At 65.3% G+C, this 27,910-nt stretch overlaps 1 protein-coding gene across 4 annotated transcripts; it reads left to right on the top strand.

Annotated features, from left to right (window-relative positions):
- Positions 1-86: 86 nt before the first annotated feature.
- CEP170B (centrosomal protein 170B) lies at positions 87-27,910 on the top strand. Of its 4 annotated transcripts, XM_074326790.1 has the most exons (20): positions 87-231; positions 495-698; positions 4,274-4,405; positions 10,976-11,065; positions 12,876-12,956; positions 13,797-13,853; positions 14,684-14,822; positions 15,630-15,734; positions 15,859-16,341; positions 16,622-17,346; positions 17,572-17,742; positions 18,112-18,202; positions 18,361-20,058; positions 21,226-21,496; positions 24,115-24,274; positions 24,564-24,707; positions 24,822-24,910; positions 25,378-25,471; positions 25,677-25,728; positions 25,917-27,910. In XM_074326790.1, the coding sequence occupies exons 3-20, from the start codon at positions 4,301-4,303 to the stop codon at positions 26,150-26,152; spliced, it is 4,791 nt and encodes a 1,596-aa protein (XP_074182891.1). In that variant the 5' UTR covers positions 87-231; positions 495-698; positions 4,274-4,300; the 3' UTR covers positions 26,153-27,910. The 4 variants fall into 4 exon arrangements, with proteins under 4 accessions (XP_074182891.1, XP_074182894.1, XP_074182893.1 ...); XM_074326792.1 differs by lacking the exons at positions 87-231; positions 495-698 and adding an exon at positions 1,217-1,365 and having other exon boundaries at positions 21,358-21,496; XM_074326791.1 differs by lacking the exons at positions 87-231; positions 495-698 and adding an exon at positions 1,217-1,365 and having other exon boundaries at positions 21,253-21,496.

Raw genomic sequence — 27,910 nt, 5'->3', positions numbered from 1 at the left:
ACAGCCCTCATCTGAGCAGACCTCAGCTGGCACCAAACCCTCCTTCGGCGCCATACAGTCCTTGGAATGAAGGCCAAACTCTTTGATCACCTGGCTGTGGGGCCCTCCCCCTCCCCCGCAGCTGAACCGCTCGGGTCCCGTTGCAGTCGGTGTTCCCACCACCGCCCCTGCCCTGGAGGCTGCACAGGAGGCCCGCCCACTTCATGCAGTCTGCTAGGCTTCCCACTGCAGGTGGGTTTCCACTCTCCAGGTGCTCCCAAACCCAGGTCAGGACCAGGCACCAGGGCTCTGCGGTGAACCGCTGACTATGCCGGCGGATTGCGGAGGGCGGCCGGGGGCGGCAGCAGGCCCGGGTACAGGGCAGGGCAGGCACTCCGCGGCTCCAGCCGCCCAGATTTCCTGGCACAGCGCCCTCCTCAACCCACTTCTCCGGACTTCGCATTACTTTCGCAGCTCACCTTCACGTCTGAGCTCAGGCCTTTCCCCACCTGCAGGGCAATCCCTCCGCCGCGACGTCTCCCACGCCGCACCCGCCACTAGCGTTAATCTTCCTCCAAGCTCCTGCGACACCGACACCTCTATCATAGCGCCCAGCATAGGGCCAGAGCTCCGAGAACTCACCGCAGGAACGCTGAGCACCCCCCGGCCCCTACACCCACCCCGCTCCTCGGCAGGGTCCGGCCCACATCCGCGCACAGGTAGGACGGTCGATGCCCACGACCCCCGCGCCCAAGCCCAGCCTAAAACTCTTGGAGAGAGAGCGCCGGGGGGCGGTGCGGGACGCAGGAGTAAGGGTCCGGGCGGGGCGGGAGTCTGGGGTCACCACACCTTCTTCCCCTCATTTGGGCGGGCGGAGCCAAAGGTTAGGTGCTGGAGGCGCGGCTCGAGCCTCGGGCTCCCGGGGCTCGGTTGAGCGTTAACCCGCGGGCCCAGGGCCAGGACGCGGGCCTGCTGGGGCACCGAGTCCGACCCGGCTCGCAGGGACGGGGCCCCGCCCAGAGGGAGGGAGCCGGGTTGGGGAGGGTCTGTGAGAGGGAGGGCAGGTGGGGGAGATGGGCTGGGCCGGGCGGCGTGAAGGGTGGGCACCGGAGCCCGGGACCGTGCTCACCTGCGGCCCGGGCCCGCCCTAACCTGAATTTCCGGAGGCGGGGCGGGGCGGGGGAGGAGCGGAGGGCGGGCCCGGACCGAGCGGGGGCGGGGCGGGGCGGGAGCCCGCAGACGTCAAGGACCCGCCGCGCGAGGCCGCGGTCGCCGCTCTGCCCCGGGCTCGGCCGGGGCTCAGCGCGCGTGCGGGCCGCGCCGGGCAGGTCCTAGGCGGCGGCCCGGCCCAGCGCTCGCCGGCCGGGCGGGAGGGCCGAGCCGCAGGTAAGACGCGCCGCCGGCGCCTGCGGCTGCCGGGGCCTCCTTAGCCCGCACCTGCGCTCCCGCGGGGCCGCGCGGGGAGGGGGCAGGGGCAGGGGCAGGGGAGTAGGGTCTCCGGCGGGCGGGACAAAGGCGCGGGGGTGACGATCGCTGGCGCACCTGGCCAGGATGGTCCCCGCGCCGCAGAGGCGGCCCAGGTCTGCGCCAGGCCGGGAGGGGTCGCCGCGAGCGCGTCTACGCCGCCTGGAGAGGGGGCGCAGGCCCGCACTGGTTCGGCCATGGCCGCCCCCGGCCATCGCTGATTCAGGAGCAGCCGCCGCTCCCTCCCTCTGCGGCCCGGCGCTCCCGCCGGCCGCCTCCCGGCCTGGTCTCTCCCTCCTCCCGCGGTCCCTCCCTCCGCCTTTCTCCTCCTCCCCCCTGTCTCCTCATTTCCCTTCGCCGCCGCCGTCTCTCCGCTGTAGGGAGAGCCTTCTCTCCCGGCCTGTTCCCGGCCTCCGTTCCGTCTGCTCCTTCCAGCCACGGGCCGCTGCCCCTTCCTTTCCCTCCCCGGTCCTGCGGCTCCCAGTCCCTACGCATCGGCGATTCCAGCTCTCCTGGCGGGGGGCTCTTCTAGCTGGGGCGCCGAGGGGACAAGTTTGGGGTGTTTATTATTCTCCTTCCTAGCAACGATGGCTGCCCAGCCCGGAACCGGCCTCAGGCTTTTGGGGAGCCTGAGGCTCCCAGGCCTGGGCGTTTCAGGCGAGGCTGTCGGTGGCAGGGAGGTCTGGCTGCCAGGCAGCATGACGGGCTCTGGGGGGGTTGGCCTCCCTTTGCCGCAAGCAGAGACTGTGGTCTCTGGGTAGAGTCTCTGTGCCCGCTGCCCAAGGGAGCTGGTAGCAGGTGATGGCAGAGTGTGGGACACGGGAGGAGTCTGGCTGGGAGTTGGGGGCTGGCAATCGCAAGGAGGGGGTGGGGGCTCTCCAAGAGAGCTCTGTCATCTCCCCCACTGTCTGCTGAGGAGTTTCCGAGGTTGTCTAGGCTGTGGAGGCTTCTGGTCCCTTGGTCTCTAGTGTCTGCCCCCAGTGGACCCCGGGGAAGGGCAGGGGGCCCAGGGTGAGGGGGCTCTGACCAGCTAGAGCTACCTTCTGGGGCAGTTTTTCCGTCTTCTCACCTGCCTGCCTGAGGTGACATGAGGGTATGCTAGGGGATACATGGTCACGTTGGCCTTCACAGATGGGTGGGGCCTGTTGGCTTTGCCGGCTGCCCGCCTGGAAGGGAGCTGAGGCCAGGGCTTCCAGGCCGTGGGAGGCCCCAGGACCGGGCCCCCCACCTCCTCTGCTCCCACCAGGGTGCCAGCACCATTATCTCTCCCTGGCGATTGGCTCTCTTTACTAGTGTCCTGCTTAGCCTGCCACCTGTTCTGCACACTGAGTCAGGTCATGGACTCAGGACTTCAGGCCACCTCGCGGGCTGTGACCCACACACGTGCACAGGTCCCTGCTCTCTGTGTAATGCTCTGCTCTCGCTGTTTTGAAACTCTTCATCATTTTGGAGAGGGTCTGGCATTTCCATGTTGCACCGACCCCCTGCCCCAGTGGTGCAGCACAGCCTGAGTGCCCAGGGACTTCCTTCTCCCTCCAGGACTCCCAGGACCCTAGGACCCAGTGGCTTTGCCCTGGCTGTCCCCTCAGTTCTGGAATGCACCCCCAGATGTTCACTGCCCACTCAGATGGCACCTTCCCTGGGAGCCTTCCCTGACCACTGCATAAACAGAGCCCTCCTGACACTGCCCATCCCTGCCCCCACTTTGTTGTTCTCTGTGTCACTGGAACCTTCTCAGAACCTTCTCATTCTTTGTTTGGAGGGGTGCCCCGTGATCCAGGGCTGCTGTGTGTCTTGGTCACAACTGTCTGCCAGAAGCTAGGATACCGCCTGGCCTGTGGTGGCCTCAGGTTGAGTTTTACCCCAAGTGTGTGTGACAGCAGTGAGAGTGGGCCCAGGATGCTTGTGGGCGGTGCCCTGGGTGCGTGTGGAGGCCGTGTGCACCTGCGCTGGTGTAGTGACAGCTCCGCGTGCTCTGAGCCAGCAGGGCACCTGGGAGAGGGGGTGCACGCTGGCTGCCCTGGGCTGGCGCTGTCCCGGAGCAGCAGGCTCATAGGCCTCCGACTGCCCCAGGGCCTCGTCCAGCGGTGACATTGGCTCTTGTGATCACCCAGGTTGCCCCTCTGGTGCCTCTCAAGCCACCATGTGCTCCCCTGCTCCCCTGACCACATCAGCCCTCAGACCCTCCTTTGCTGGTGCCCCAGGACCTCGGGTACCAAAGCATCACTGCCTTCCTGGGCATCGGAGGGGCTACTGATGCCCTGACTGCCGGTCCTGTCCTGGCCTAGGGGCCCCTACAGGATGGCCACAGTGACCACTGAGGGACCTGCGGTCTCCTCTCGGTGGTAGGAGTACTGGTGGCTCAGGGGGCCTGTCTGCAGCTGTCTCCCCCTGGCCCCTGTGCCTGGGGCCTGTCCTGGAGTGTCCGGCAGGGGGAAGCAGAGCCTCTGGTTCAGAGTTTGTGTCCTGCATTTGGTGCCATGGACCTGGCATTGTGGGGACCCCAACTGAGGGGAGCTGCTCCTGGTCCCGTCGCGGGGACATAGGTGGGTCCACATGCATGCAGTGCAGCTGATGGCCACAGACTCAACCGCTGGCACCTAGAAGGGAGAACCTAGTGCACCCTGGCGGACCAGGCGACCTCAGCTGGGGAGGGGTCCATGGGGAAAGACACACTTGGGTGGGGCAGGTGGCCTGATGTGGCTGGAGCCCAGTGTTTCCACAAGTGGCTGAGGCAGTGGTGCCGTGAAGGTGCTTGGGCCTTGGTGAGTCCAGGGCCCTCGGCCTGGCCTGGACAGGGAGCCTGCTCTGACGACTCCTTCCCCCCCAGGGCCAGACGGGCTCCACAGTCACCAAGATGAGTGTCACCTCCTGGTTCCTGGTGAGCAGCAGTGGCACCCGCCACCGGCTACCACGAGAGCTCATCTTTGTGGGGCGTGACGAGTGTGAGCTCATGCTACAGGTGAGTGTGGGCACTGCCGGGACTCCCGGTGAGGGGGCCTCCATGCAGCCACCTGGGGCCTGGACCCACTGGTGGGCTCTGGGGCCTCAAGTGGGCCTGAGTGTGCGCGCAGGCGTTGGTCTGACAGGAGGGTGCTCAGGCTCCTGTCAGGTTCTCAAGGGGTGGGGCCCCCCTTTGGAAGGTGCTGGAAAGTGGATCTGTCCACCTCCTTGTTTCTGGGGGCCCCACCTGGGCTGTGAGTTGGCTGGGGAGTCAGCTGCGGCCATCAGGCCTGTCCGTGGTGGCTGCAGTCCCTTTGAGGCGCCCTGAGGGGCCCTTTCTCAGGCATGAGGGGCCTGCATTCGGCAGTCAGGATTTTCTCTCTGGCCAGGGTTTCAGAGTGTGAGTTTGGCTTCTATGGGGCTCATGCGCCTGGCTGCCTGGGAACGAGGGGGCAGTGGGCCGACCCTGTAGGGTCTACCCTAACTTGGCTGTCCTTTTCTCTGCCCGTCATAGTGTGATTGAGTGGGCCCCCTGCAACCTTGCCCCTTCTGTCGCATGGCACAGGGTCCCTGTCCCCAAGCCCCCCAAGCTCCGTACCCCCACTGCAGGGCTCTTAGAAGGAAACCAGTGTCCTAGGTGGGCTGCACTACCCAGTCTGCCCAAGGGGCCTGCTCAGGTAGACTTGCTCACACCCTGGCTCCTGTGCCCGCGGCCCAGCCACATGCCTGTTCACGTGGGCAGTGTATGCTGGTCCCCCTCCCAGGAGCAGACGCCATCCACATCCAGAGCCCTGGTTTCTCCCCCAACGTCCTCTGGTTTCCTGGACTCTGGACCCAGTCAAGTACTCACGTTGTGTTGGGCCTCCCAACACCACTTGAGAACTTGGCTGGGTCCAGAGTCCAGACTCTTCACTGGAACAGTCTCCCCTTTTCCCTTTTCTCCATGCCTTTGAAGTTGGGGAGACTGAGTCCATGGCTCTGCCAGGGGTGGGGCTGAATGTTTAAAGGCTGGGTGTGCGGGCGGCACACCTCCATTGCAGCTCCTGGCTCTGTTGGCAGCTTGCGGAAGCTCCAGTGGGTGTGGCTACACCGCAGTGCTTTATTTACGGACGTTGGAATACTACTTTCATGTCAAGTGCAGGCGTCATGAATAGTCTTTGTTTGATTTTTGTAAACCACTTAAGAGGGTGAAGAGCATTCATAGCAGGCAGTGAGCATAGGTTGCGCCCCGCAGCCCTTGTGGAGTGGCCCCTGAGGCCTGGATGGGGCGGGTGGCTCCCCAGTGGTGGTGTGGGACGTGACCCTGATTGGAGGCAGATCAGAAGGCCCTGACCCAACGTGGTGCTGTGTGTTCCATGCTGCATCTGTGTGGCCTGTTGATGGCCCTGCTGGTTGAGCAGGGTGGCCAGGAGGGTCTCTGGAGGAGGCAGCACATGATGGGAGCCTGTGGGGCCTTGGGGAGCTCCTCCTGCCCCCCACCTGGCTCCCTCCCCTGCACCAGGCACTCACTCTGCTTGCTTCTTTCCCAGGTATTGGGAGAGGCTGCTAGTTGTGGGGGGTCAGGTTACGCAGAGTGTGTGTGAGGTCTGATTCCTAGTTTCTGGCTGGTTGGTGGTGGAGGACAGGAGCCACGTGATCTCAGCCCTCCGTCACGTGGGCAGCTGAGGTTCAGGGGGGTCGTGTGGGCGTAGTGTGTGGGAACGCATCCACCTGCCTGCACTCTCCCCACCACGTGCCTCTCCCTGGATGTGCTGGCCACACCTGCTCTGCTCACATGGTTCACATGGTGGCTTCAGCCCTGTCCCAGCCTCCTCTCGCCTGCAAGCGTCAGTTCCCTGGGCTGCCCAGAGGCCCATCACCCTCCACTGGGGTCCCCACCAGTGTGAACGTCCCCAACAGCCATCCAAACAATTAGACCCTTTTCCAAAACTCCATGTGTTTGGAGCGGAAGGCTACAAATCTGTCACAGCCGTCCCTCGTCTGTCACGGCTGTACCTCGTTTGCCATCCTGGGGCAAACCCCGACTTCCCTCTTCTTTACCCACACCTCGGGTGTCCCCATGTGCCGCTCCCACCCCCACCTGAGGTCACCCCACCCTCCAGGCATCTGCTGGGCCCCAGCCTGCCCCTCACCCAGCCTAAGAAGGTGGCACTGGGGATGGGACAGGGCTGTGGGGACTGGGCTGGGGTGGGGGCCCTCTGTTCAGGGGAGAGGGAGGAGGCAGTGTGGTGAGGGGGAGGTGAGGCTGGGAGTTGGGGGCTGTCTTGGGGGCTTGTGCCCTGGTCTGGGTAAGAGGCTCCGTGGCTTGGACTTCGGGGCCGGAGGAGGTGAGGGGACCATCCTGTTCTGGAGGCAGAGCCGCCAGCCTGGCCGTGTGCCCCCCCACACTCCGCAGCGGCACCACCGCCTGCTTACCACAGTGCCCTGGCTCCAGTGCACAGAGCTGGAGCCAGTGAGGACGTGTTAAATGACGCAAGTGTGAGCGGGGACACAGGCTCGGGTCTGCCTGCTGCCAGAGCTGGACTGCTGGCTGTGCTCCTGCCCTGGTGGCCGGAGCTCTGGTGCAGGGCATGCCTGCACACACACATATATGTGTGTGTACACATGTGTGCACCCATGTGCATGTGAGCGCACACCTGTGTGTGTTTATGGCAAGGGGTCCCTGCTCCTGCCCGGTTTGCACTGTGGGAGTGTGTGACAGCTGGGATTTGTTGGCTGGCGTGCTGACCTGGAAACCACGGCCGGTAGGTGGCCCGGGAGCCCCTGCACATATCACAGGCCCAGTGGGTCCGCTGGGTGATGCTGGGTGAGCTGGCAGGAGGGCGTGCCCGGCAGGGCGTTCCCCACTGAGGGCAGCACGCGTGACGTGTGGACGCACATCTTTGTTCCGTTATAGAGTGACGATGAACAATTAGACCCTTTTCCAAAACTCCATGTGTTTGGAGAGGAAGGCTACAAATCTGTCACAGCCGTCCCTCGTCTGTCACAGCTGTACCTCATCTGTCACAGCCGTCCCTCGTCTTGCATCGTGGGGCCTGGTTTGTGTCCTTTTCGGTCTCGAGTCTGAGGCCCAGGCCCAGGCCCGGGGGCTGCCTCCACCCCTCATGGGCGGGCCTCCAGCCTCTGAGTGCCTGGGCTTGCTGGGATCTGCTTCTGGCTGGGGCAGTCGGACAGGGAGGGAGGTTGCTGGGGGTGGGGCTCCTCCCTGCCTGTTCCCCAGGAGTCCTACCTGTGGTCTGGGGAGGGGCTCTGGCCGGAGCTGTGCCTGGTGACTAGCTGCTGGCCAGAGGTGGATGTGGCAGCCCAGGCTTTGGGTACAAGTGGGAGGGTGGGCTATGCCAAGTCCAGGGAGCCAGAGGTGGGCCATCTTGCTAGGAGAGGGAATGTGGGCACAGGCAGGGTGGCGGTCCTGGGCAGAGGACCCAGGTATGGCACCTCCAGAACCCGTGGAAGCAGGCAGCTGGCCGGGGTGGGGTGGGGAGAGGAAGGTTTGGAGAGGTCTCTGGGGCCTGTGGCTCATGGGACAAGGCCGGCCTTTCCTTCCAGGAAGTTTGAGCAGAAGAGGGACAGGCAGGGCAGGATGGGGGCTGGGCGGGAAGGGGGGAGGTGGCCGCAGGGATGGAGGTTGGTGGACGGAATAAGGGGTGCTGAGGGGTGCTGGGCATCGGTGCCCTGGGGTAGGGGTGCCTGGAGCAGCTGGGAGCTTGGCGGGTGGCACTCTGGGGAAGGCTGGAGGGACAGGTGGATGGTGAGGGAAGAACTGGGTTTGGCTTGAGCGGCCTAGAGGCGGGTGTTTAGGAGTTGGCGGTCTGAGGCCTGGGGAGGGAGGAGAGCTGTTCAGGCTGGAAAGGTCAGCCCAGAAGCCCCTCGGGGTCACTCGTCAGCAAAGGTGGCACCCAGGTGCGAGGGACAATGCCCTTGCTGCTGCCCCCCCTCCCCCGTTTGCCGTGGGCCAGGCAGAGGCTGGGGCTGGCCCTCACGCACTGTGTCCTGGTGTGCAGCAGCCAGCAGCCCCGAGGCATTCCCCTGCTCGGGCCGCAGGCCCCTGGAGGTCTGATGCATGGCCACAGGGAGTGCAGAGCCTGGCCCCCGGGCCTTGGGGTTCGCTTTCCTGAGACAGAGTGTCCCTGTGGCCCAGTGATACTTGTGTGCAGGGCAGGGCTGAGGCGGGCAGCTGGCCTGTGCAGGACGAGGTGGGCCCCCAGCCCCATCACTGAGCCCGGTCCTCCCGGCTGCCAGGCGGGCTGTAAGGAACCACAGTGCCTGATCTTAGAGGTACTGAGAGGGGCAGTCACCTGGCTTGATGTGGGGCGAGCCTGAGCAGCCAGACACCCCAGGGAGTTGTTTGTCAACCCCACCCTGTGGCCGAGTCCTGTGAAAGCTCCTCAAACACCCTGCAGCAGGGCACTGAGGCCCAGAGAATGGAGTGCCAATGTCTCCAGACGCGCCAGGTCGGGGAGGCCCAGGCTGGGGCCAGTGGGCAGGGCTGCAGTGGAGAGTCACTGGGACCAGCTCCTGGGGGACGTATGCACCTGGTGGGCCTGTGTGGGGACAGGCGGGAGTCCGATGTAGGAGGGGGTGCCTGGCGTCCAGGGTGGCCAGGAGCTGTCTGTCCGTGGTGCCAGCTTCAGACAGGCAGAAGGAAGGCCTGGGGCCATTGGGCAGTAGGTCTCAAGGTCACACTCACCTTGCCAGAGACCTGTTGCTTTAGGAGGCAGGTGAGTTGTCACCAGGACTCCCACCATGATCAGTCTGGGGGACTTCCTGGGTAGGGCACCTGGAGCAGATGGCACCACTGACCTGAGCCTCCGCGGGCTCACATGGGCGGTGCTGGGTAAGTGACTCAGGGGGGCCTCTGTCAGGGAGGCCCTGGCTGGCCCCACAGACTTCTGACTCTGACTCACCCCTGCGCCTGTGATCTCTTCTTGAGGACCGAGGGTCTGTTCCCCCATTTGTCCCCTCCTTACGCCACCCCCGGTCCCTCCCTGCAGCATCTTCACTGTGAGTCAAGCCGGCCACCTTGGGGCCTCTGGACCCAGAAGAGGCTGAGCACAGAGGAGGGTGCTCAGCGTCCTCTCCTGGTCCTGCTCTGGTGCCTCAGCGAAGCTGAGTGACCTTGGTGGGGTCAGGGCTGGGCCAGAGCCCGTGTCCACCCTTACTGTGTCCCGCCGTGTGCCCGGGTCTCTGGGGACTTCCCATCCTTGAGAGGGGACTAGGCAAGTGGAGAGTATCAGAGACAAAGTGGGCTCCATGGTGGCAGCCAGCTGCGCGGGGGAGGGAGTCTGGGCACTCACCTATGACAGCTGAGAAGCCTGGTGGTGTGACTTGGGGACTCAGGTCCTGGGCTACTGTCCCGTGGGGGTAAATGTCCCAGGCAGTGGGGAGCGACTGACGGCCCGTCATTCCTGCCGTGTGCTCTGGAGGTGGGCCTGGGGTCCTGTGGGGACACTGCCTGACAGGCGCACAGGTTCACGACCTGTCATCAGGGCCAGTGCTGGCCAGCGCCCTGGGTTCGCCGGTTCTGCTGTCCTTTCCCGGGTTTGGGCCCCAGGCCTGTGGCCTCTCAGGTTGTGGAACACAGTTGCCACCTAGACATCCCGGCCCTCCATAATGTGGGTCAGCAGCTTGGTGCTGAGACTGCCGGCCTCTTGGCTGGGTGAGGCGGCCACACTGGCAGGGCCTAAGCAAGTAGAATGTGACCTCAGCACCCTGTCCCTGCCTCTGTCCCCAAGCCCTGGCAGTGGAGGGGTGGGGTTGGGGGCTCAGCTGCAGCCCTCCAGCTTAACCGTGTGAGGGAGTTGGGTGACTTTCCTCGGGGACGAGGTCCCGGGTGGAGTCATGGCCAGGGGACAGTTAGAAGGCTCAGGGTGGAAGTACCTGTGTGTGTGCACGTGTGCGTTGCAGCGGGGTAGCAGGGTGTGCTCAGGCTGTGTGAGTCCTATGTACATAAGCGTGTAACTATAGGGTCCGAGACATGTCACTCATGCATGTGTGCACATGCCTGTCACTTGGAGGGGTTGTGTGAGCCCCAGTGGGGCTGGTTGGGCAGGCGAGGAGTTGGGGGGACCTCTCCCTGAGCCCCTGCCCCTTCCATCCTCCCCCTGGGCTCTGCCTGCCCTGCCTGGCTGCCCCTGCCTGACCACCCCCGTCTGGCCGCCCGCACCTGCCCTTCCCCACCTGGCTGCCCCCGCCTGGCTGTCCCCGCCTGGCCTTGGGACTGAACATCATGTCCCAGATGACCAGAGGGTTCCCAGCCCCTCCCACGGCTGACCCAGGGGCAGCCACCAGCTGGTGGGGAGGAGGAGCTCGGGCCTATTGTCTGTGGAGGGCTGGTCACAAAGGGAGGGGTCACAGCGGTTGGGTAGGGAAACCCACAGGGCATCTTGGCAAACCCCTGTAGCGTGTCCTGGTGTCCGGGTCAGGCCTGGGTGGGCTTCCCAGGGCACACACTTGAGGTGTGAGGTTGGATTTGATGGGCTCTGAGGCCCGAGGGCTTCAGTTGGTATTGTGGTGGGGGATGATGGGGGCTCCTGTTGTCTGGGCCCTGCCTCGCTGGGAAGGCCACCTGAAAGCTGTCTTTGTCCCCCAGTCCCGCAGTGTGGACAAGCAGCATGCCGTCATCAACTACGACCAGGACAGGGACGAGCACTGGGTGAAGGACCTGGGCAGCTTGAACGGGGTGAGTGCCTGGCCTCTGCGGCTGGCCCCTCCCCTCCATGGCCACACCCCTCCGTGACCACGCCCCTCCGTGACCACGCCCTTCCCCTGCCCACCGGGCCTGCAGAACCTGTGCTCAGGTGGGAGGCAGCCAGCTCCTTTCAGGTGCTGAGGCACCAAGGCCTCCTCAGGGGGGCTCCCCTGGACAGGGCCTCCAAGGGGTGGTGGGGTTGGGGGACAGGCCCCTCAGGTGGGCAGGGAGGCAGGCTGGGAAGTGGGGCTGCCCAGACAGATGGGGCTGTGCTGAGGTCTCCTGTCCTAAAGGTATGTTACCTCTTTTGTGGGTTGGGGTGATGGGGACAGAGAGGTGACCAGGAGGAAGGCCCTGACTGCAGAAATACGGAGGGGCTCAGGCGAGAGGAACCTGTGTTTGGGGTAGAAATCAGGCAGGAAGGCGGTGGCCCTGTCCAGGGCCCAGGTCAGTCCTGGTCAGTCTGTCTGTCCCGGAGGTGTGTGTCTGGGTGTCTTGCTTCTTTCTGTGTTTGGCGGACGGAGCCTGCCCTGGGATTCTGTCTCAATAAGAAAACAAAGCCACCAGCCTCTGACCCCTTTAGCTGGAGCCAAGGAGAGCCCTTCCCTGTCCCTCCTCAGCTGGGGGTCCCACAGCAGGCTCAGGCTGGCCCTGCTAACACGTGCTCCACCCACCCTCTCCCTCCTGGGTGCTCCCAGCTGGGGTCTCTGCTGGGCTCAGCCCCCAGAGCCCTGCCCTCCCTCCGTGCTCCTGTCAGATGCAGCAACCCTCTTCGAATGGGCTGCAAGGCAAGCCGGCCTCTCCTATGCCCACTGGCCCCAGGCCCCCAGGCCATGTGGGCTTTGAGAGGGTCCCTGGGGCTGCTGGCCGGTCCCTGCTCCTCGACCCCCCAGAGGCAAGTTCCTCAAAGGTCTGCGATGTCCACAGAGCTGGGGCCCACTCCTGCCTGCCCCTGTGACACTAGGCTCAGACAAGGACCCAGGCTGGCAGGCAGGGCGGATCTGCAGAGCCTCACAGCTGTCCCCAGACTGGAGCTGCTGTCCTCTGCTCCCTCCTCAGCGCCCAAGGATCCCCACTTTGCATAAATGTGCCCCAAACCGAGCTTGGCCTGGCTGCGGCTCTCCCAGGTGCACTGCTCCTCGTCTCTAGCCACAGTAGACCCTGGCCTGGGACGCCTGCCTGGGACGTTGGCCCCCACTGGCCTGCTGGCCTGTGACGAGTCCTGCATGGTCCTTGTTTCTTCTGCAAGACTCTGGGCACAGTTGCCATGCTGGAGCCACATCTGTCGTCCCTCTGTCACCCTGGCTTGCCCCGGAAGCCCTCAGCGTGCTGGGTCCCTCATCAGACTAGTGTGCTGTTCACTGGCGGCTGATAAGAAGCCTCCGTGGGAGGGAACAGGGCTTCCAGGCCCTGGTGCTTTGACGCCCTGCAGGCCTGTGTGGGGGCGATGTCTGACAGCCTGGCACAGCCTGCCCGTCCTCACCCCTCCCGAGGGCATTGTGGGGTCTGGTGGGGGGCTGGGGCCAGCACCCATCCCTGTGTGGATGAAAGGAAGGGTCTGTTTCACAAAGCTGCTCAAGGCTTTCTGCTTGAGGAGCAACGCCAGGGTCCCTGGGCATTGGGCGAGGCCTGTCACCTCGAGCCCCTCGGCTAGTCCTTCCGCAGTGTCTGTCCTGCTGTCCTTTCGGGAGGGACATGAGGCTGGGCACACGTGTGGGAGGGGCAATGCCGGCCCGAGCAGGACGGAATGAGGCTCTAGTCAGTGCCCACTCACCGCCGCCTGCCACCGTTTCCTTCATAGACGTTCGTGAACGAGACGCGCATCCCCGACCAGAAGTACGTCACGCTGAAGCTCAACGACGTCATTCGCTTCGGCTACGATATCCTTTCCTGGCCCTGTCTACCCTCCTGGCCTCTCCCTCTGTCACCAGGGCCACAGGCGCTCTGTTATCCTGGGGGTGGGTGGGGCCTCAGTGGTCACAGCTGACAGAGGTTAGAGGGTGAACCTGGGCTCGGGCTTCAGCCCACACTCCATCCCCTGCCCCCCGCCCCCCAGGCCAAGGCTCCAGCCATGGTGGACACCTACGGCCATCGCCGGCCTGAGCGCACACAGGGCCTGGGAAACAAGTGAGCTCTTCCTGGGGCCCAGAGGCCCTGTGTGACCCGGGAGGTGCACAGGTGTGGCGTTCTGTGCTCAAAACACGGGTGACTGGGGGCCATGTCTCCGCCCTGGGCAGCTGGGGGCCCACATGCACGACAAGAGCATATCCTGTCTCTGCCCACGTTGGCCCAAACTCGCGTTGGCACAAACGCTGGTGGGTGTGGACCCAGCCGCTGGCTGAGGCCCTCCCTACCCTGGAACCTTGAGAAGCCGGGGGCTGATTAATGGTCTGGGATGGGAGCCGGGAGCTGAACATGTGCCATAACCTCTGGGCTGAGTGGGGGGTGGAGGGTGTGCCCTTGGCCCTCGGGCATGTATGTGCTGTGACCTGGAGCAGTCTCTGCCCTCCCGCCCACCCCCAGTGGCTGTCCCTGAACTGTGGACATAAGCCTGATGAATGAGGGAGTGTGTGCTTTCTGGTGTCCACACTGCGGGGCGGCACGGTCTCCCACCAGTTCCCCGTCCATCTGCCTGGCCTGGGAGTGGTCCTTTTGTCTCCCGGGCCTGAGGCTGCTGTCCACTCCCTCTCCTGCTCCCTGTTCTTCTTAACTCGTGCCACATTCCAACATGTATGTGCTGGAGCGCGTGCAGCACCGCGTCCCCGAGGAGGCACTCAGGGTCAGTGCCAGCGCTTGTGGCCCCCTGTGTCCCACAGCCCCCCATGCACCACTGCCCATCCTCTCAGGCCTCTGGGCTGCCCTGGCCTTGCCAAGCCAGCCGGCCTGTCCTGACCTGCCCACCAGATCACCCAGTCTGGCAGGTGGGGAGGTAGCCATTCCCCTCCAGGCCTTTGCAGCCACATGGTGGGTGTGGCCAGAGCTCAGAGGGCCCATCCGCTTCTTGGGAACTGGATGACCCTGATCAGGGCAGCATGAGTGGAGGGGGCCAGGAGCAGGCAGGAAGGGTTGGCTGAGGCTGCAGGCAGGCTTGAGGGTCCTGGGTGGGGGGCCATAGCAGGTGGGGGACCCTGTCCAGCGCTTTCCCCAGGAGCCCTGTGTTGGGGAGCAGGGGAGACTGGCCTCAGCCCATTTACCGAATGGACCTCTGGCAGCACAGGGAACATGGGTGGCCTGTCCAGAGTCACAGGGCCAATGTAAGCCTGGCTCTGACGACGGCAGAGCTCAACCAGGTGGGGCCTGGCGTGCACACACATGCGTGCATGTGCACATGTGCACGCACCACCTGCTGCCCCGACAGCCCCTGAGTGGCTGGCCTTACGCCCCAAGTCCTGTCCCACCCCTCTCTCTGGTGGGGCCCGGGGTGGCCATCTTCCCTCTGGTGATTGCTGCCCACTTCACCATCCCCCACCCCAAACAAGCCCAGCTCCTTCCTGGAAGCTTTGTGGTCCTGAGGATGCCCCGAGGCTTGGGTGTGGGTTGGGCCTGCCCTGGGTGGGGGTGTCCTCCTGAGGTGGCTGCCCGCCCCTAACCCCTGCCCGCTGCCCCCAGCACGAGAAGTACACCAGCCAGCTGCAGGTGAGCGTGAAGGCTCCGGTGCCCAAGAGGGGCGAGGGGCTGCCAGAGCACGCGCCTTACTGTGAGTCCTCGAACCCCAGGCTGGAGCGGGGGGACCGGAAACCAGGAGCAGGTATGCGGGGGCCTCCCCACACACGTCTCCCGACAAGCTCTCCTTGACTTGCCTCACCCAAGGGCAGTCCTTTTGCATCCACAGAAGCCCTTGCTCTACCTCATAGCCTCCTGGGCTCACACTGCCCCACAGCCGGAGCACACCCTGCTCACGTATGAGCTCAGTTACCTGTGCGAACACATGTGCACGTGCCTCCACACTCTGCAGATACGCCCACCCATATGCCTACACCCCTGCACCCAGCAGACACACAGCTATGCACACCTTCACCCTTGCAGCTCTACAGACACACCCACCTGTGTGCACCTGCACCGTTACACCTCTGCATACACACCTGCTGTGTGCCCGCACCCTGCACCTTGTGTAGTCTAGTCAGACTGTGGTGACAGTCAGCCTCCAGGATCACGCATTTGTGGCCTGAACGTTTGCAGACCCTTGGAGAGAGGCTGGTCCTGGGTGTGGGCTTGTTGCCAGCCTCTTACTCTTCTGTCAGGGCTACAGGCATTGCCCAGCGCAGGATGGGGTGCTGAGGACAGTGCTGCCCTAGGGATGAGCTGCACCTGGAACAGCCACCCGATGGGGAGGCCCAGATGGGGATGGGGGAAAGCCAGTGGCCACAGAGTCACTGCTATTGATGCAGAAATCGGGCTCAGAGCAGTTGGTGGCTGGCCAGGGTCCTGGGTGGCTGCAGGTCTGAGCTGAGAGGTGATGCCTGGGCCCCCTGCAGGCCCCAGTCTTCCCCAGCTCCAGGTCTCCCCTCCTGTCTGTTGGGGTCATGCGACCCAGGGTCAACCTCTCCCTCTGCAGAGGCGGCAGCCTACCGCACACCCCTGTATGGGCAGCCCTCCTGGTGGGGTGAGGATGATGGTGGCATCCCGCCTGGGGACCGGTATCAGGAGGGGCCGTACCCAGGTAGGTCCCGAGGCTGGTCTGTGAGGCCCCCAGAACTCGGGAGGGTGGTCTGGTGCTGCCCGCTTTGGGGAAGACAGCTGCCGGCCCCGGCAGTCCCTCCTGAGGTCGTGTGCCCCCACCCCAGAGCGGCCCAAGGAGCTGACACAGCAGGATGGGGACCTCACTGGGTCGACGGCCGGCTTCCGGGACCCCACCGAGCCTCCGGGCTACTCATTCCGACGGGAGCCCAGCTACTTCGAGATCCCTACGAAAGAGGCCCCACAGCCACCGCGGCCCCCTGAGGTGCCCACGCACGAGGTGCCCACCAAGGACGGGGAGCCAGGCGGGGGCGGGGTGGCACCGGTGGTGCAGAGCCACGCTTCCTTCACCATCGAGTTTGACGACTGCAGCCCAGGCCAGGTGAAGATCAGGGACCACGTCACCAAGTTCTCTCTGCGCCGGCGGCGGCCGCCCGGCAAGGCCACGCCTGTGGAGGCGGTCTCCGCGGAGACCAAAGTGGCAGACTGGCTGGTGCACAACGATCCCAGCCTGCTGCCCCGGGCCGGCCCCGTCGATGACCGTCACAGCACCAAGAGTGACCTGCCCATCCACACCCGCACCCTGAAGGGTGAGTGCCCCAGCAGAGCCACCGGGCGCCATGTAGCCCCACGTCTGTCCTAGTCTGCTCGCCCCAGGAGTGGGGGGCCCTGGTCAGCTTGATCAATTTCAGTTTTTTCAATTAATTGCCCAAGACCCGCCTGCCCAATCAGGGTGACCAGCGTGTTCCTGGTGCTCGTCTCGGTCATGTGTGCTGGGTTCCGTGTGGTGTGGGGCATCCTGTCCCCCTCTTGGGCATTGCTGTGTTTCCTTTCCCTCGGCCTGATGAGTTGGAGTCCCCCTGCCCTCAGGCCACAAGCATGAGGATGGCACACAGAGCGACTCAGAGGACCCCATGGCCAAGACAGCCACAGCAGCCGGGGTCCCTGCGGACAATGGGGAGCAGGTGCGGCTGCAGAGGCAGATCAAGCGGGACCCCCAGGAGCTGCTGCACAACCAGCAGGCCTTCGTCATCGAGTTTTTCGACGAGGACACACCCCGCAAGAAGCGTTCCCAGTCCTTCACCCATACCCCCCCTGGGGACCCCAAGGCCGATAAGCGCCGAGGCCCAGGGCTGGCCGACAGGGACCGCCCAGGTGCCCCAGCCCCAGCCCCGGGCCCTGCTCGGGGGCCGGGCAGCTCGGGGCCACAGCGGGCCAGCTCGCTCAAGCGCGAGAAGACAGAGGAGCGGCTGGGCGCCCCCTCGGCCCCTGCCCGGGCCTCCGCCCGCCCCTTCGGCAGCGTGGGGCGTCGCTCCCGTCTGACCCAGGACTTCATGGTCCAGTGCCTGCGGGAGGGCTCCCCGGCCGCCCGGCCTGGCCCTGAGAAGGCAGCCCCAGAGCCACCCACCCCCCTGATGCCCCATGGGGCCAGTCCCGTGGACCCCTCGACCCCACCACTACCTCCCGCTGACCCCCAGCTGACCAAGGCACGCAAACAGGAGGAGGATGACAGCCTCAGTGATGCAGGGACCTACACCATCGAGACAGAGACGCAGGACCAGGAGGTGGAGGAGGCCCGCAGGATGATCGACCAGGTGCGGCTGTCAGTGCGGCTGCCGGTGCTGGCCCCGCCTCACTCCCAGCTGCGGCTACTTTCCCACCCAACACAAGAGCTGCACAGCTAGGCTGTGTGTCCTGGCCGCTACCTAGTCTGGCCAGTCAGGTGCCCTGCCCTCCGGGTGTTCAGGGTGGGGTCTCTGTCTGAGCAGAGGGCGGCTGCTGGGCACTCTGACCCTCGGCCCGGCTGTCCCTCCCGGCAGGTGTTTGGCGTACTCGAGTCCCCTGAACTCTCCAGGGTGTCCTCGGCCATTTTTCGCCCAGTCATCAGAGGGGACAGAGACGAGTCTGGTGACGGGATGACCCAGCGGATGGCCCTGCTGCAGGAGTTCACCTCCCGGCCAGTGGGCGTGGCACCTCAGGGGGAGCTCCAGGTAGCAGGCACCGCCCTTGGGATAGGACAGCATCATCAGGCCTGAGACACACACGCAGGCTCTGGTCCTCCCTGCAGCTGGACTCCAGCCTCCAGATGAGGCCAGGCCAGATGTTGCATGAGGAGTGTGCCCATCGGGCAGGCACTGAGGCCCCAAGTCAAGCTGGGTGCTTGGGTGTGTGCTGCCCATGGGCAGGGCTGGCCCGAGCTGCAGCTGCTGACCTCGGCCACTGAGCCGGGCTTAGGCGTGGGTACAGAGATGGCATGTGTGGGCCAGGTGTTGGGGTGGTTGCCTTGGACATCCCCTCCTGGCCCCGGCACCTCCCTGTGAGGCTCCTGCCACTGACACACCTCTGCCTTTTCTCTGCAGGGCCCCCCAGTGCCAGGCTCCCCTGGGGGTCAAAAGTGGGTGTCCCGCTGGGCCAGCCTGGCTGACAGCTACTCAGACCCGGGCCTGGCAGGTAAGTGGCTTCAGTGGCACAGTGGGGACAGCGGGCTTGGCCAGCGTGGCCTCAGGCCGCTCACTGGGGACGCAGGTGCGAGCTCGTGCCAGCCATGCCTGGAGCAGTGTCACTATCCCCCACTGCCCACTCTAACCAGGCTGCCCTTGTCTTCACAGAGGACGGTCCAGGGCGCACAGCTGGGGAGCTTGAGGGGGCTCTGCCTGTGCGCCATAGACGACGACTCCCACAGCTGCCCAGAGACAGGGCGGGCAGCCCCGCCGGCCCCGAGGCCACCCGGAGGAGCGGGCCTGGGCCACCAGAGCCAGGCAGTGAGCCAGCCAGCCACCTCTTGGGCCAGGAGGACTTAGAACCCGACAGCCTCAGCGATGCCAGTGGGTCAGATGGGGGCCTGCAGGAAGAGAGACACAGGAGCCCCCAGGAGAGACTGGTGTGGACTAGGGGCCGGCGTTCACCAAGAGCCACCGGGGACCCTGCCCCCACCTCTTTCTTCATCGGGGACCAGAACCGGGAGGCTGCCTTTCCCCAGAAAACATCTGTGGTTCCAGGAGATGTGGACGGCCCAGGGCAGGTGGCCCAGCCCAGCACTCCGGCGAGGGATGGTGTGTACGTCAGCACCAGTGGGAGGGTGGTCATCCAGCTGCAGACAGGGCGGTCCCCAGAGCCTGAGGGCCCCACCCCAGCCCAGGCCAAGGAGGCCCTGGCCTTCATCCGGCAGGAGAGCTTCATCAAGGAACCGGCCAGTGTTCCCCCTGCACCTGGCCAGCTCCCGCAAATCCCCAGTCACCCCCTCCTGCAGGACCTGGCTGCAGCCCGGGCCTCGCGCATGGACCTCCACTCCGAGGACACCCAGCTGATCTTGAAGGAGACAGAGACAGTTCTGGCAGCCTTGGGGGCCCGACTGCTCTCCAAGTCTGTGGAAGAGGCGGAGGGCGAGCTGGGCGGCACCCCTGGGCCGCCAGAGGACTCCCTGTCTGGGGGCTCTGACGTGGACACGGCCAGCACTATCAGTCTGTTCAGTGGCAAGAATGGGCCCAGCCCTACGAGCCCCCAGCTCACGGGGCTGCAGAAGGAGAAGCTGCCCTCCCCACCGGCTGCGCAGGACCTGGGGGGAGCTGCCCTCAGCTGTGCCCAGGAACGGCTGTCACAGAAGCAGCACCTCCCAGTGAGCCCGGCGGACACTGGCCGTGGAGAGCTGTCACGGCGCTTGGCTGCACGGCGTGGCCAGGGGTCCCAGGGGAGCCTGGACTGGCCCGACGAGCGAGGCTCTGGCCTTGCCCACCCACCTGGCTCAGGCACAGTCACTTCCGACAATGAGACCTCCACAGCCACTGGAGCGGGGCGGCTGGCGTCTCGCCGAAAACACACTGCCCCACCACCGTCCCCATCTGTCCGGGAAGAGCAGAACCGAGTCTCGGCCAGCGCTCAGAAGGTGCAGCAGGCGCTGACCCGCTCCAACAGCCTGTCCACCCCACGGCCCACGCGGGCCTCCCGGCTGAGGCGGGCCCGACTGGGAGACACCTCGGACACGGAAGTGGTGGATGGTGAACGGGGGTCCCTGACCAACCCTGAGCCGGTGGTACGGCCAGCCGCCGAGCAGGCCAAGAAGTTGTCACGCCTGGACATCCTGGCCATGCCCCGGAAGCGGGCGGGCTCCTTCACGGGGCCCAGTGACTCAGACGCGGCCCCCTCCCGTGCCAGCTTCTCTGGCCGCAGCGTCGAGGTGTACTGCGCAGGCCGCAAGCCCACTGTGGCCGAGGCTCGGACCGCCGCCAGGAAGACCGCCAGTGCCACCACGGTTCCCCGCCAGCCCTTCAGCAGGGCGCGTCCAGGCAGTGCGCGATACTCCTCACCCAGTGAGTGCCAGCAGTGGGCGGGTGGCTGGGGCCCGGTTGGTCCGGGCAGTGGGTCTGAGCTCCTGTGTGGTTGCCCAGCGCCCGGTCTCAGGGCCCCTATCCCAGACCAAGAGGAGCCGCTGTTCCCATGGGTGGGCGTGCAGAGGCAGCGGCCTCCCGCAGCCCCCAGGCTATCCTGGTGTGAGGGCAGAAGACCCCAACCACACCTAGGATGGAGGGGCCCTTGCTGTCTCTCTGGTGGGCCTGCCCCTGTCCCTGTTGGTCCGGATTTCCGGCTGGGATCGCGATGGCGTGTGGCACGTGTGCAGACCGAGCTGTCCACGTGGGGTCCTGGCGTCCATATGGGGTAGGGCCTGGGGGTGGGTTCTCTGCTCGGGTGCTGTGGTCATGCAGTTCCGTTGGGCACTTCTTGAGCCCTGATCCTGTAGCCAGGGGACGACTGTGTCCATCTCCCCATCCCACGAGCAGAGGCCCCATGGAGCCTGCTGCCCGTGTGTGCAGCGAGGAGCTGTGGCCACTGGAGCCAGCTTCCTGCCCAGGGAAGGTGGACATCCATGTCCACTGAGCCGGACTCACCCTGCTGGGAGCTGAGCCATTCTCGGAGTGAATTGGTTTGAGGTGTAGGTGCTGTTGGCCCAGCTTCTTGCTGTTGCCCCGTCCCCCAACCCCCCTCCCACCCCCGCCCCCCGTGCTGGTGGCTGGGGACTCTGGGCAGGGAGTGCTGACGGGCTGATGGCTTCCCTGGAGGAAGGGCAGAGTGCGGATGGCTGAGGACCACAGTTGCTTGGTGGGACACTCCCCGCCCCCCATTGTGCATGTTCTCAGCTACCGCAGGGACCTGGGGGGCTCAGAAGGGCTGGGCCAGGATTCAGGATGGCCTGAGAAGACCAGGCATGTTGCGAGGGCCTTGCTCAGTCACCCAGTAGGTCCCGTCGGGAGGTTTGGCCATTTGGGGTGGGCGGGCACCACTGCCCCTGCTACCAAGGCTCTGGTTCCCATCTCATGGACGTGGCTCTGGGCCTGTGGAAATGCCAGGCTGCATGTCCCTGCATGTGCCTCTGGGCTGGTGGTGGACTTGCACTCCCTGGCGCTTTGCAGCTACTGGGCCCTTGCCCATAGGGACCCTGGGCTGCAGTGGGTACTGAGCAAGGCTGTGTTCTGTTCTTGATTCTGGAACCAATTCACTCACCCGAGACACGCGTCGCCGGCAGCAGGGCTCAGATTGCACATCCACCTCCGAGGAAGAGTACGGCTCCCACCACAGCTCTCCCAAACACACACGCTCCCGTGCCTCAACAGCCACGCAGACCCCACGGCCTGGCAGCTCTGCCCGGGCCCGGCCACGGACCCCCGGCCTGCGCGACACAGACGACGAGGAAGAGGAGCCTGACCCCTACGGCTTCGTTGTGCAGACGGCCGAGATCGCGGAGATCGCCAGGTGAGCTCCGTCAGTTCACAGTGGGAGCCGTGATCTGCTGGGGCCTCCCTGGGGGCCGAGAGTGCCCTGAGGGCGGCAGGGATGGGGCTACGGGTTCCCGAGTGGGCTCCAAGAATACTTGTCTAATGGATGCATGATGGATGACGGAGGGTCAGGTTGATGGGTGGATGGAAGGAAGGATGGGCGGTGTGGACAGCTGGATGTGGGGGGATGCAGATATGCCTGGGAGGATGGGGGTCTGTGGTACGAGGAAGGCCTCCACCAAGATTTTTATGGCGTGGACTTGCCCATGTGGTCCCTCAGTGGAAGGGTCAGGTCCTGGGAGATGGTACAGAGAGGAGGGCAGGGGATGAGGGGCGGCCTTTCGCTGAGCGGTGGCCAGGGCTGCGGCTGCTGGGCAGGACAGGGCTGGTGGGCAGGACAGGGCTGGTGGGCAGGACAGGGCTGGTGGGCAGGACAGGGCTGGTGGGCAGGACAGGGCTGCTGGGCAGGACAGGGCTGCTGGGCAGGACAGGGCTGCTGGGCAGGACAGGGCTGCTGGGCAGGACAGGGCTGCTGGGCAGGACAGGGCTGGTGGGCAGGACAGGGCTGCTGGGCAGGACAGGGCTGGTGGGCAGGACAGGGCTGGTGGGCAGGACAGGGCTGGTGGGCAGGACAGGGCTGGTGGGCAGGACAGGGCTGGTGGGCAGGACAGGGCTGGTGGGCAGGACAGGGCTGGTGGGCAGGACAGGGCTGGTGGGCAGGACAGGGCTGCTGGGCAGGACAGGGCTGGTGGGCAGGACAGGGCTGCTGAGCAGGACAGGGCTGCTGGGCAGGACAGGGCTGCTGGGCAGGACAGGGCTGCTGGGCAGGACAGCTGGGCAGGACAGGGCTGGTGGGCAGGACAGGGCTGCTGGGCAGGACAGGGCTGGTGGGCAGGACAGGGCTGGTGGGCAGGACAGGGCTGGTGGGCAGGACAGGGCTGGTGGGCAGGACAGGGCTGGTGGGCAGGACAGGGCTGGTGGGCAGGACAGGGCTGGTGGGCAGGACAGGGCTGGTGGGCAGGACAGGGCTGCTGGGCAGGACAGGGCTGGTGGGCAGGACAGGGCTGCTGAGCAGGACAGGGCTGCTGGGCAGGACAGGGCTGCTGGGCAGGACAGGGCTGCTGGGCAGGACAGGGCTGGTGGGCAGGACAGGGCTGCTGGGCAGGACAGGGCTGCTGGGCAGGACAGGGCTGGTGTGAGGATGCCGATCTGGAGTCTCTGAGGCGCCCGGAAGGAGGTGACCAGGGGCAGGTGGTTCCGGGAGAGTGGCCGGTGTGAGGGATGGAGACGTGGGCCTCACCAGCACAAGCACGGCGACCGAGGCCGTGGGCAGCATGGGGCTGTGCAGAGAACACAAGCGCCTGAGGAGAGGAGGCCCCGGGCCAGTGCCCAGGGCAGCGAGGGGAGTTGGGGCAGAGCTGCCTGTGCGGAGCGGCGGTGAGGAGGGCTAAGGGGCCACAGGAAGGCGGAACGTGGGGTTCTGGAGGAAAGGGGGCATCCACAGGGCACCGGGCTCTGCTCCCAGGGGGTGAGCACACACCAGTGTGCTGGGCACAGGAGGCAGAGGGAGCGAAGGGCCGGGCAGGGGGGACAGGCACTGAGGCAACGGTCAGTTTCCGTCGTCAGGACTTGGAGGGACAGCCTATGTTCTCCATGTAGGAAGGGTGGGGCCCCCTGTCTTGAGGGGCCTGAGGACAACTGTGGGGGGGGCAGAGCTCCAGGGGCCATGTCAGGCAGGGGCTGGAGGTGCCTCCGGGAGTGGACGAGCCCCATGGGCCAGCTGGGAGGCTCCCGGGCTTAGGTGGGACGGCTGAGGACAACGACCTGGCCATGTCCTTTGGGCGACTGTAGAGTAGAGCTTGTCTTGTCCCCTTGTGAGCAAGGGGAGCAGCAGTGGACAGCGATGAGGGACCCTCTGTCCCAAGCCTGGGCTGAGGCTCGGGTGCAGAACATGCTGGTTGTGGGCCTGAGGTGCTTTGAGGGCCCGTGACAGAGGCTCCGGGCTCCAGCCGGGGCTTTACGGGCAGTGGGGTACTCGATGCTGCTCCCGGTCCCCGGCTGGCCTGTGTTTTTCCAGGTGGCCTGGGAGCCGCCCTCCACTTGGATGCCCCTGGCCTCTCTGGGTTGACCTGCATTACTCTCTGCCTGTTTCTGACCCTCATCCGTGACCCCTCTCCCCCGCCTCAGTTTCCCTGCCTGCAGAGCAGGCTTTGTGTGGCCCTGCATGTTCTAGGGCAGCACTGATGTTTAGCCCTGGTGGCCAGACAAGGAGAAGAGATGGCCCAGAGCCTGAGGGTGTCTGCCCACCCTTCCTGCCTAGACCCTGTCCCCAGCGCCACGCCCCTCGCCCCGGGGCGTCAGCAACCTGGGCCTCCTGGTGGGAGGCACTGCAGCGGCCGGTTGGGCGCACTTCAGGCCAAGCTGGAGGCTGCCAACCCCCGCCCCTGCCCCTCACTCAGTGGCTGCCTCCTGGGAGGCCTTGTCTGTCTGCCTGGGGAGGGGGGCATCGAGTCCCACCTGGCTCCATGACCTCCCCGCTCCGGGGCCCAGCTGGGAGGTCCCCACAGGATCTGCCCTCTTTCCTGGCGGCTGCAGGTTGAGCCAGACGCTGGTGAAGGATGTGGCCATCCTTGCCCAGGAGATCCACGACGTGGCCGGTGACGGTGACTCGCTGGGCTCACCAGGGCCCGCCCGAAGCCCCTCCCTCGGCAACGTGCCCAGCATCCCTGCCTCCACCATCTCGGCCCATGAGGAGGTGAGCCCGGCCCCAACCCCCAGGCCCTGGGGTGGCACCTGGCACCCCTCAGCAGAGGGCAGTGAGCCGGGGGGCCTCACCAAGGTCCTGCTGTGCGTCCTGTGCTCAGCTCCCCAGACAGCCACCCTGGGAGCACGGGGTCTGGGACCTGCCTCCAACAGGGGTGCTGACGTCCAGGGACCCTGAGCATACGGGCTTGGGGGGTCTGCTCTGTCCGCCCATCCTACTAGGGCAGGTGCTCCACCTCCTGGCGACACCCCCCAGCTCAGTTACCCCCCCAACCCCACAGCTGGTGCAGCGTATCCCTGAGGCCAGCCTCAACTTCCAGAAGGTGCCACCCGGCTCCCTGAGCTCTCAGGACTTGGACCAGAACATGAATGACTGCCGCGAGGAGCCCCTGGCCAACAAAACGCGGCCTCGGAACCGCGAGGAGGCAGGCACCCCACCCACCCACTCAGCTGACTGGGATGGCCGGGTGGTGGGTGTGCTGAGGGAGCAGGCTTTCTGGGGGGGCACTGGGCACCGTGCTGATGCCTGGTCCTCACAGGTGATCTTCGATAATCTGATGCTGAACCCCGTGTCCCAGCTGTCCCATGCCATCCGCGAGAACACAGAGCACCTCGCCGAGAAGATGAAGTGAGTGGGCCTCTAAATGCCCTGCCGGGAAGGGAAGGGGCTGCCAAGCCCCGACTGCTTAGTGGATGCCCAGCCAAACTGCCCTCAGATGCGAACATGTGCCTGGAGCCGGGACCCTGTGGGGCTGGTACCCTCATAGCATACAGGCTCCAACAGGCACGTGTGTGCACATGTGCGTGTCATGGCTCCTGGCAACCACACCCTGAGCCTGGGGGAGCCAGAGCCCCCAGGATGACCCGTGCCGCACCCCTCCCCACCCCCACTTCCGCTTCCCCCCAGTCCTTCCCAGCGTTGACCCATGCCAGGCAGAGACAGACTCTGGTACCAGCAACCCAGGTCCTGCTCCAGGCCTCAGTGTCCCCTGGGTTGGTGTGAGCATCGCCGTGGTGGGCGGAGGGCCTGTGAGGGTGCTGTGCTGCAGGCACATCCTCACCGTCCTCTGCCTGCCCCCCACCTCGCGTGGGCAGGATCCTCTTTCAGAACACAGGGCGTGCATGGGAGGACCTGGAAGCCAGGATCAACGCCGAGAACGAGGTGCCCCTCCTGAAGACGTCCAACAAGGTGAGGGTGGCCGGGCCGGACCCCTGCTGGGACAGGCAGGCCCCTCCTGACTCGGGTCCCCCAGCCCATCTGGCTACCGAGAGGGAGTGGGGGAGCTGGCCCAAGCCCGGGACCCCGACTCCTGCCTCCAGAGCCCCAGGGGTGAGGCAACCCACTGGGGGTCTGGCTCCATTTGTTCCATCTACTATTCCTGCCTCACTTCCAGGAAATCAGCTCCATCTTGAAAGAACTAAGACGTGTGCAGAAGCAGCTGGAAGGTGGGTATGGCCCAGATCTGGGGGTCCTCATTGGTGCTTCCAGTCCAGGCAGGCAGGGGGCGGGCCCGAGGACCCTTGGTGGGAGACCTGCCTCATGCCCATAGTTTCGGGGAGGCCCCGGGGCGGCCGTGGGAGGCATGGCAGGACCCTCGGCAGGCCTAACCCTGCCTCCCCTTCCCTGCCCCCAGTCATCAATGCTATTGTGGACCCCAGCGGGAACCTGGACCTGCTGACCGGAAACAGGGGCTCTGCAGGCTCGGCCCAGCTCGGGAAGGTGCGGCCGGCTGCCCAGAGCCCGTCTTCGCCCCCCTCGGCCCTATCACTGAGGAGCTTCCCACAGAGGGCCAACTGTGGGTCCCCCAGCCTCCCAGACCCCTCCTTCCTCCCTGACTTCCTCCCAGACTCAGAGAGGTTCCTGATCTAGGTGGTGGGGCCGGGGCAGCCTCCCTGTGTGCGAGTGAGTGTCTGGTGCCTCCTGCTCACCCCACCCACCGCTGCGGCCCCTCCTGGCTGTGGACGGTTCACCAGAGACCCCACACGTGCCATAACCCCATGGGCGGGCGCCTCCAGCCCAGGCCCCCTCTCAGCTCCCAGGCAGCATCCCCGCCGGTTGTCCAGCCCCGCCGGCCTCTTGGCCCAGTTGCTGTTGTGGCCACTGCCAAGGGCCAGCATTGCAGGCGCATCCCCGCCTCCTCTCTGTCACTTTTGTCTTTAGCTTTCATTGAAAGAACAGTTTGTTCCACTTCAGCAGCCTCCCCAGCCTGGAAGGGCCCCTTCCTGCCTCGTGGTCTGGGGGAGGGCAGCATGTGCTCACCTGTCCTGACCCTTTGTGCTGTCTGGGGCCAAGCAAACAGGCTGAGCTGCGGGGTCATTCAGTGCCAAACATGGAGCTGGGAGGGGCTTGTGACACCCCAGGATTTGAGGGTGTGGGCCAGGCGGGGTGCTGCGGCCAGCTCTGCTGAGCAGCCTGGTGGCCCCCAGCTGCCCCAGAGTCCAGTAGCTGGGGCAGGGCTGTGGCCGTGGAGACGTTTGGGGCAGGAACCCCACTGCTTCAAGCCTTTGGTGCCAACACAACTGCCAAACCCACTGAGCATGAGCGGCTGCAGGGGAGGCCAGCTGAACATGGGCCGGGCTGGCCACACATGTGCACACGCGCACGCACACACACACACAGCCGGCCCAGGCACATCTGCACACTCAGGACCTGACCCAGTGACAGGTGCTGGGCCTCTGCACTGGGCTTCCAGTGGTTCTGGGCTGGGTGCTGGTGAGCGCTAGACCAAAGTGGCGAGAGCCAGGTTTCCAGAAGCTCCTGAGACAATGCATCGTCCTCGTCCTGGACACTGGGCATTAATGGGGCATCTGCATGCAGCTCGGGCCCCGCAGGCCCCTGATCCCTTGGGGTGGGGTAGGGACAGGCGCCAGAAGCAGTTTCGTTTTCTCAGGATTCTGTCAGCGGGACGGACCAGGCAAGCAGAGGTGGCCCCTCCTGGGGGACCTGTGTTTCTGGAGCCAAAGAGCCTGGTGGCTGTGGCAGGTGGGGCGGGGGTTCCCACCTCCACCAGAGTGGTGTGGGCGCTGTGCACCTGCCTGGCATCTGTGCAAGTGTCGTCGATTGTGGGAGGGTCCAACTGGGCAGAGGCCGTGGGGGGGGGGTGATGCGGCTCCCTGTTTACATTCAGCTGATGTGACGTCCAGTGCACTGCCCTGTGCCACACCTGATGTTTACGTGTGTGAGTGGCAGTGGGGTCCGCACCCGGCCCCCACGCCGCGAGCCTGCTGTGTCACTCGGAGGAGGTGCTAGTCCGAGTCTCCCAACCCCCGCATGCCCCAAATAGCTGCCCACAGCCCATCCTTGGAAACTGGTCACAGCGGCCATGCTCCTTTGTCCACGCCCCCTTCCTTTGTCCACGCCCCCTTCCTTTGTCCACGCCCCCTTCCTTTGTCCACGCCCCCTTCTCCATCGGCACCGCCTCCCCCCACGTTCACTGCACAATGTTTTTATTCATAAACTTGTGCCCCCACCCCCAGCCCTTGACCTGGGATTGGTACCTTATTTGGCTTCGTGGAGGCTTCTCTGTGTTTGTCCTCAGGTGGTCTGTGGGTGTCTTTCAGGAAATGGTTATTTTATATGATTTCTCATGGAATTTGTTCTAATAAATCATTCTATCACGTGGCAACA

This window comes from Rhinolophus sinicus, linkage group LG03 (assembly GCF_036562045.2).
Source record: "Rhinolophus sinicus isolate RSC01 linkage group LG03, ASM3656204v1, whole genome shotgun sequence".
In the NCBI taxonomy this organism is placed as follows: domain Eukaryota; kingdom Metazoa; phylum Chordata; class Mammalia; order Chiroptera; family Rhinolophidae; genus Rhinolophus; species Rhinolophus sinicus.
This window is presented reverse-complemented; position numbering and strand designations above follow the sequence as displayed.

What these genes read in the sequence shown, in the direction of transcription:
- CEP170B (XM_074326790.1), top strand. Translation starts at nt 4,301, where the DNA reads ATGAGTGTCACCTCCTGGTTCCTGGTGAGCAGCAGTGGCACCCGCCAC. An exon ending in TCAGGAGGGGCCGTACCCAG is followed by an intron (nt 15,735 to 15,858) that starts GTAGGTCCCGAG and finishes CCCCCACCCCAG; the next exon opens with AGCGGCCCAAGGAGCTGACA. An exon ending in TGCGCGATACTCCTCACCCA is followed by an intron (nt 20,059 to 21,225) that starts GTGAGTGCCAGC and finishes GTTCTGTTCTTG; the next exon opens with ATTCTGGAACCAATTCACTC.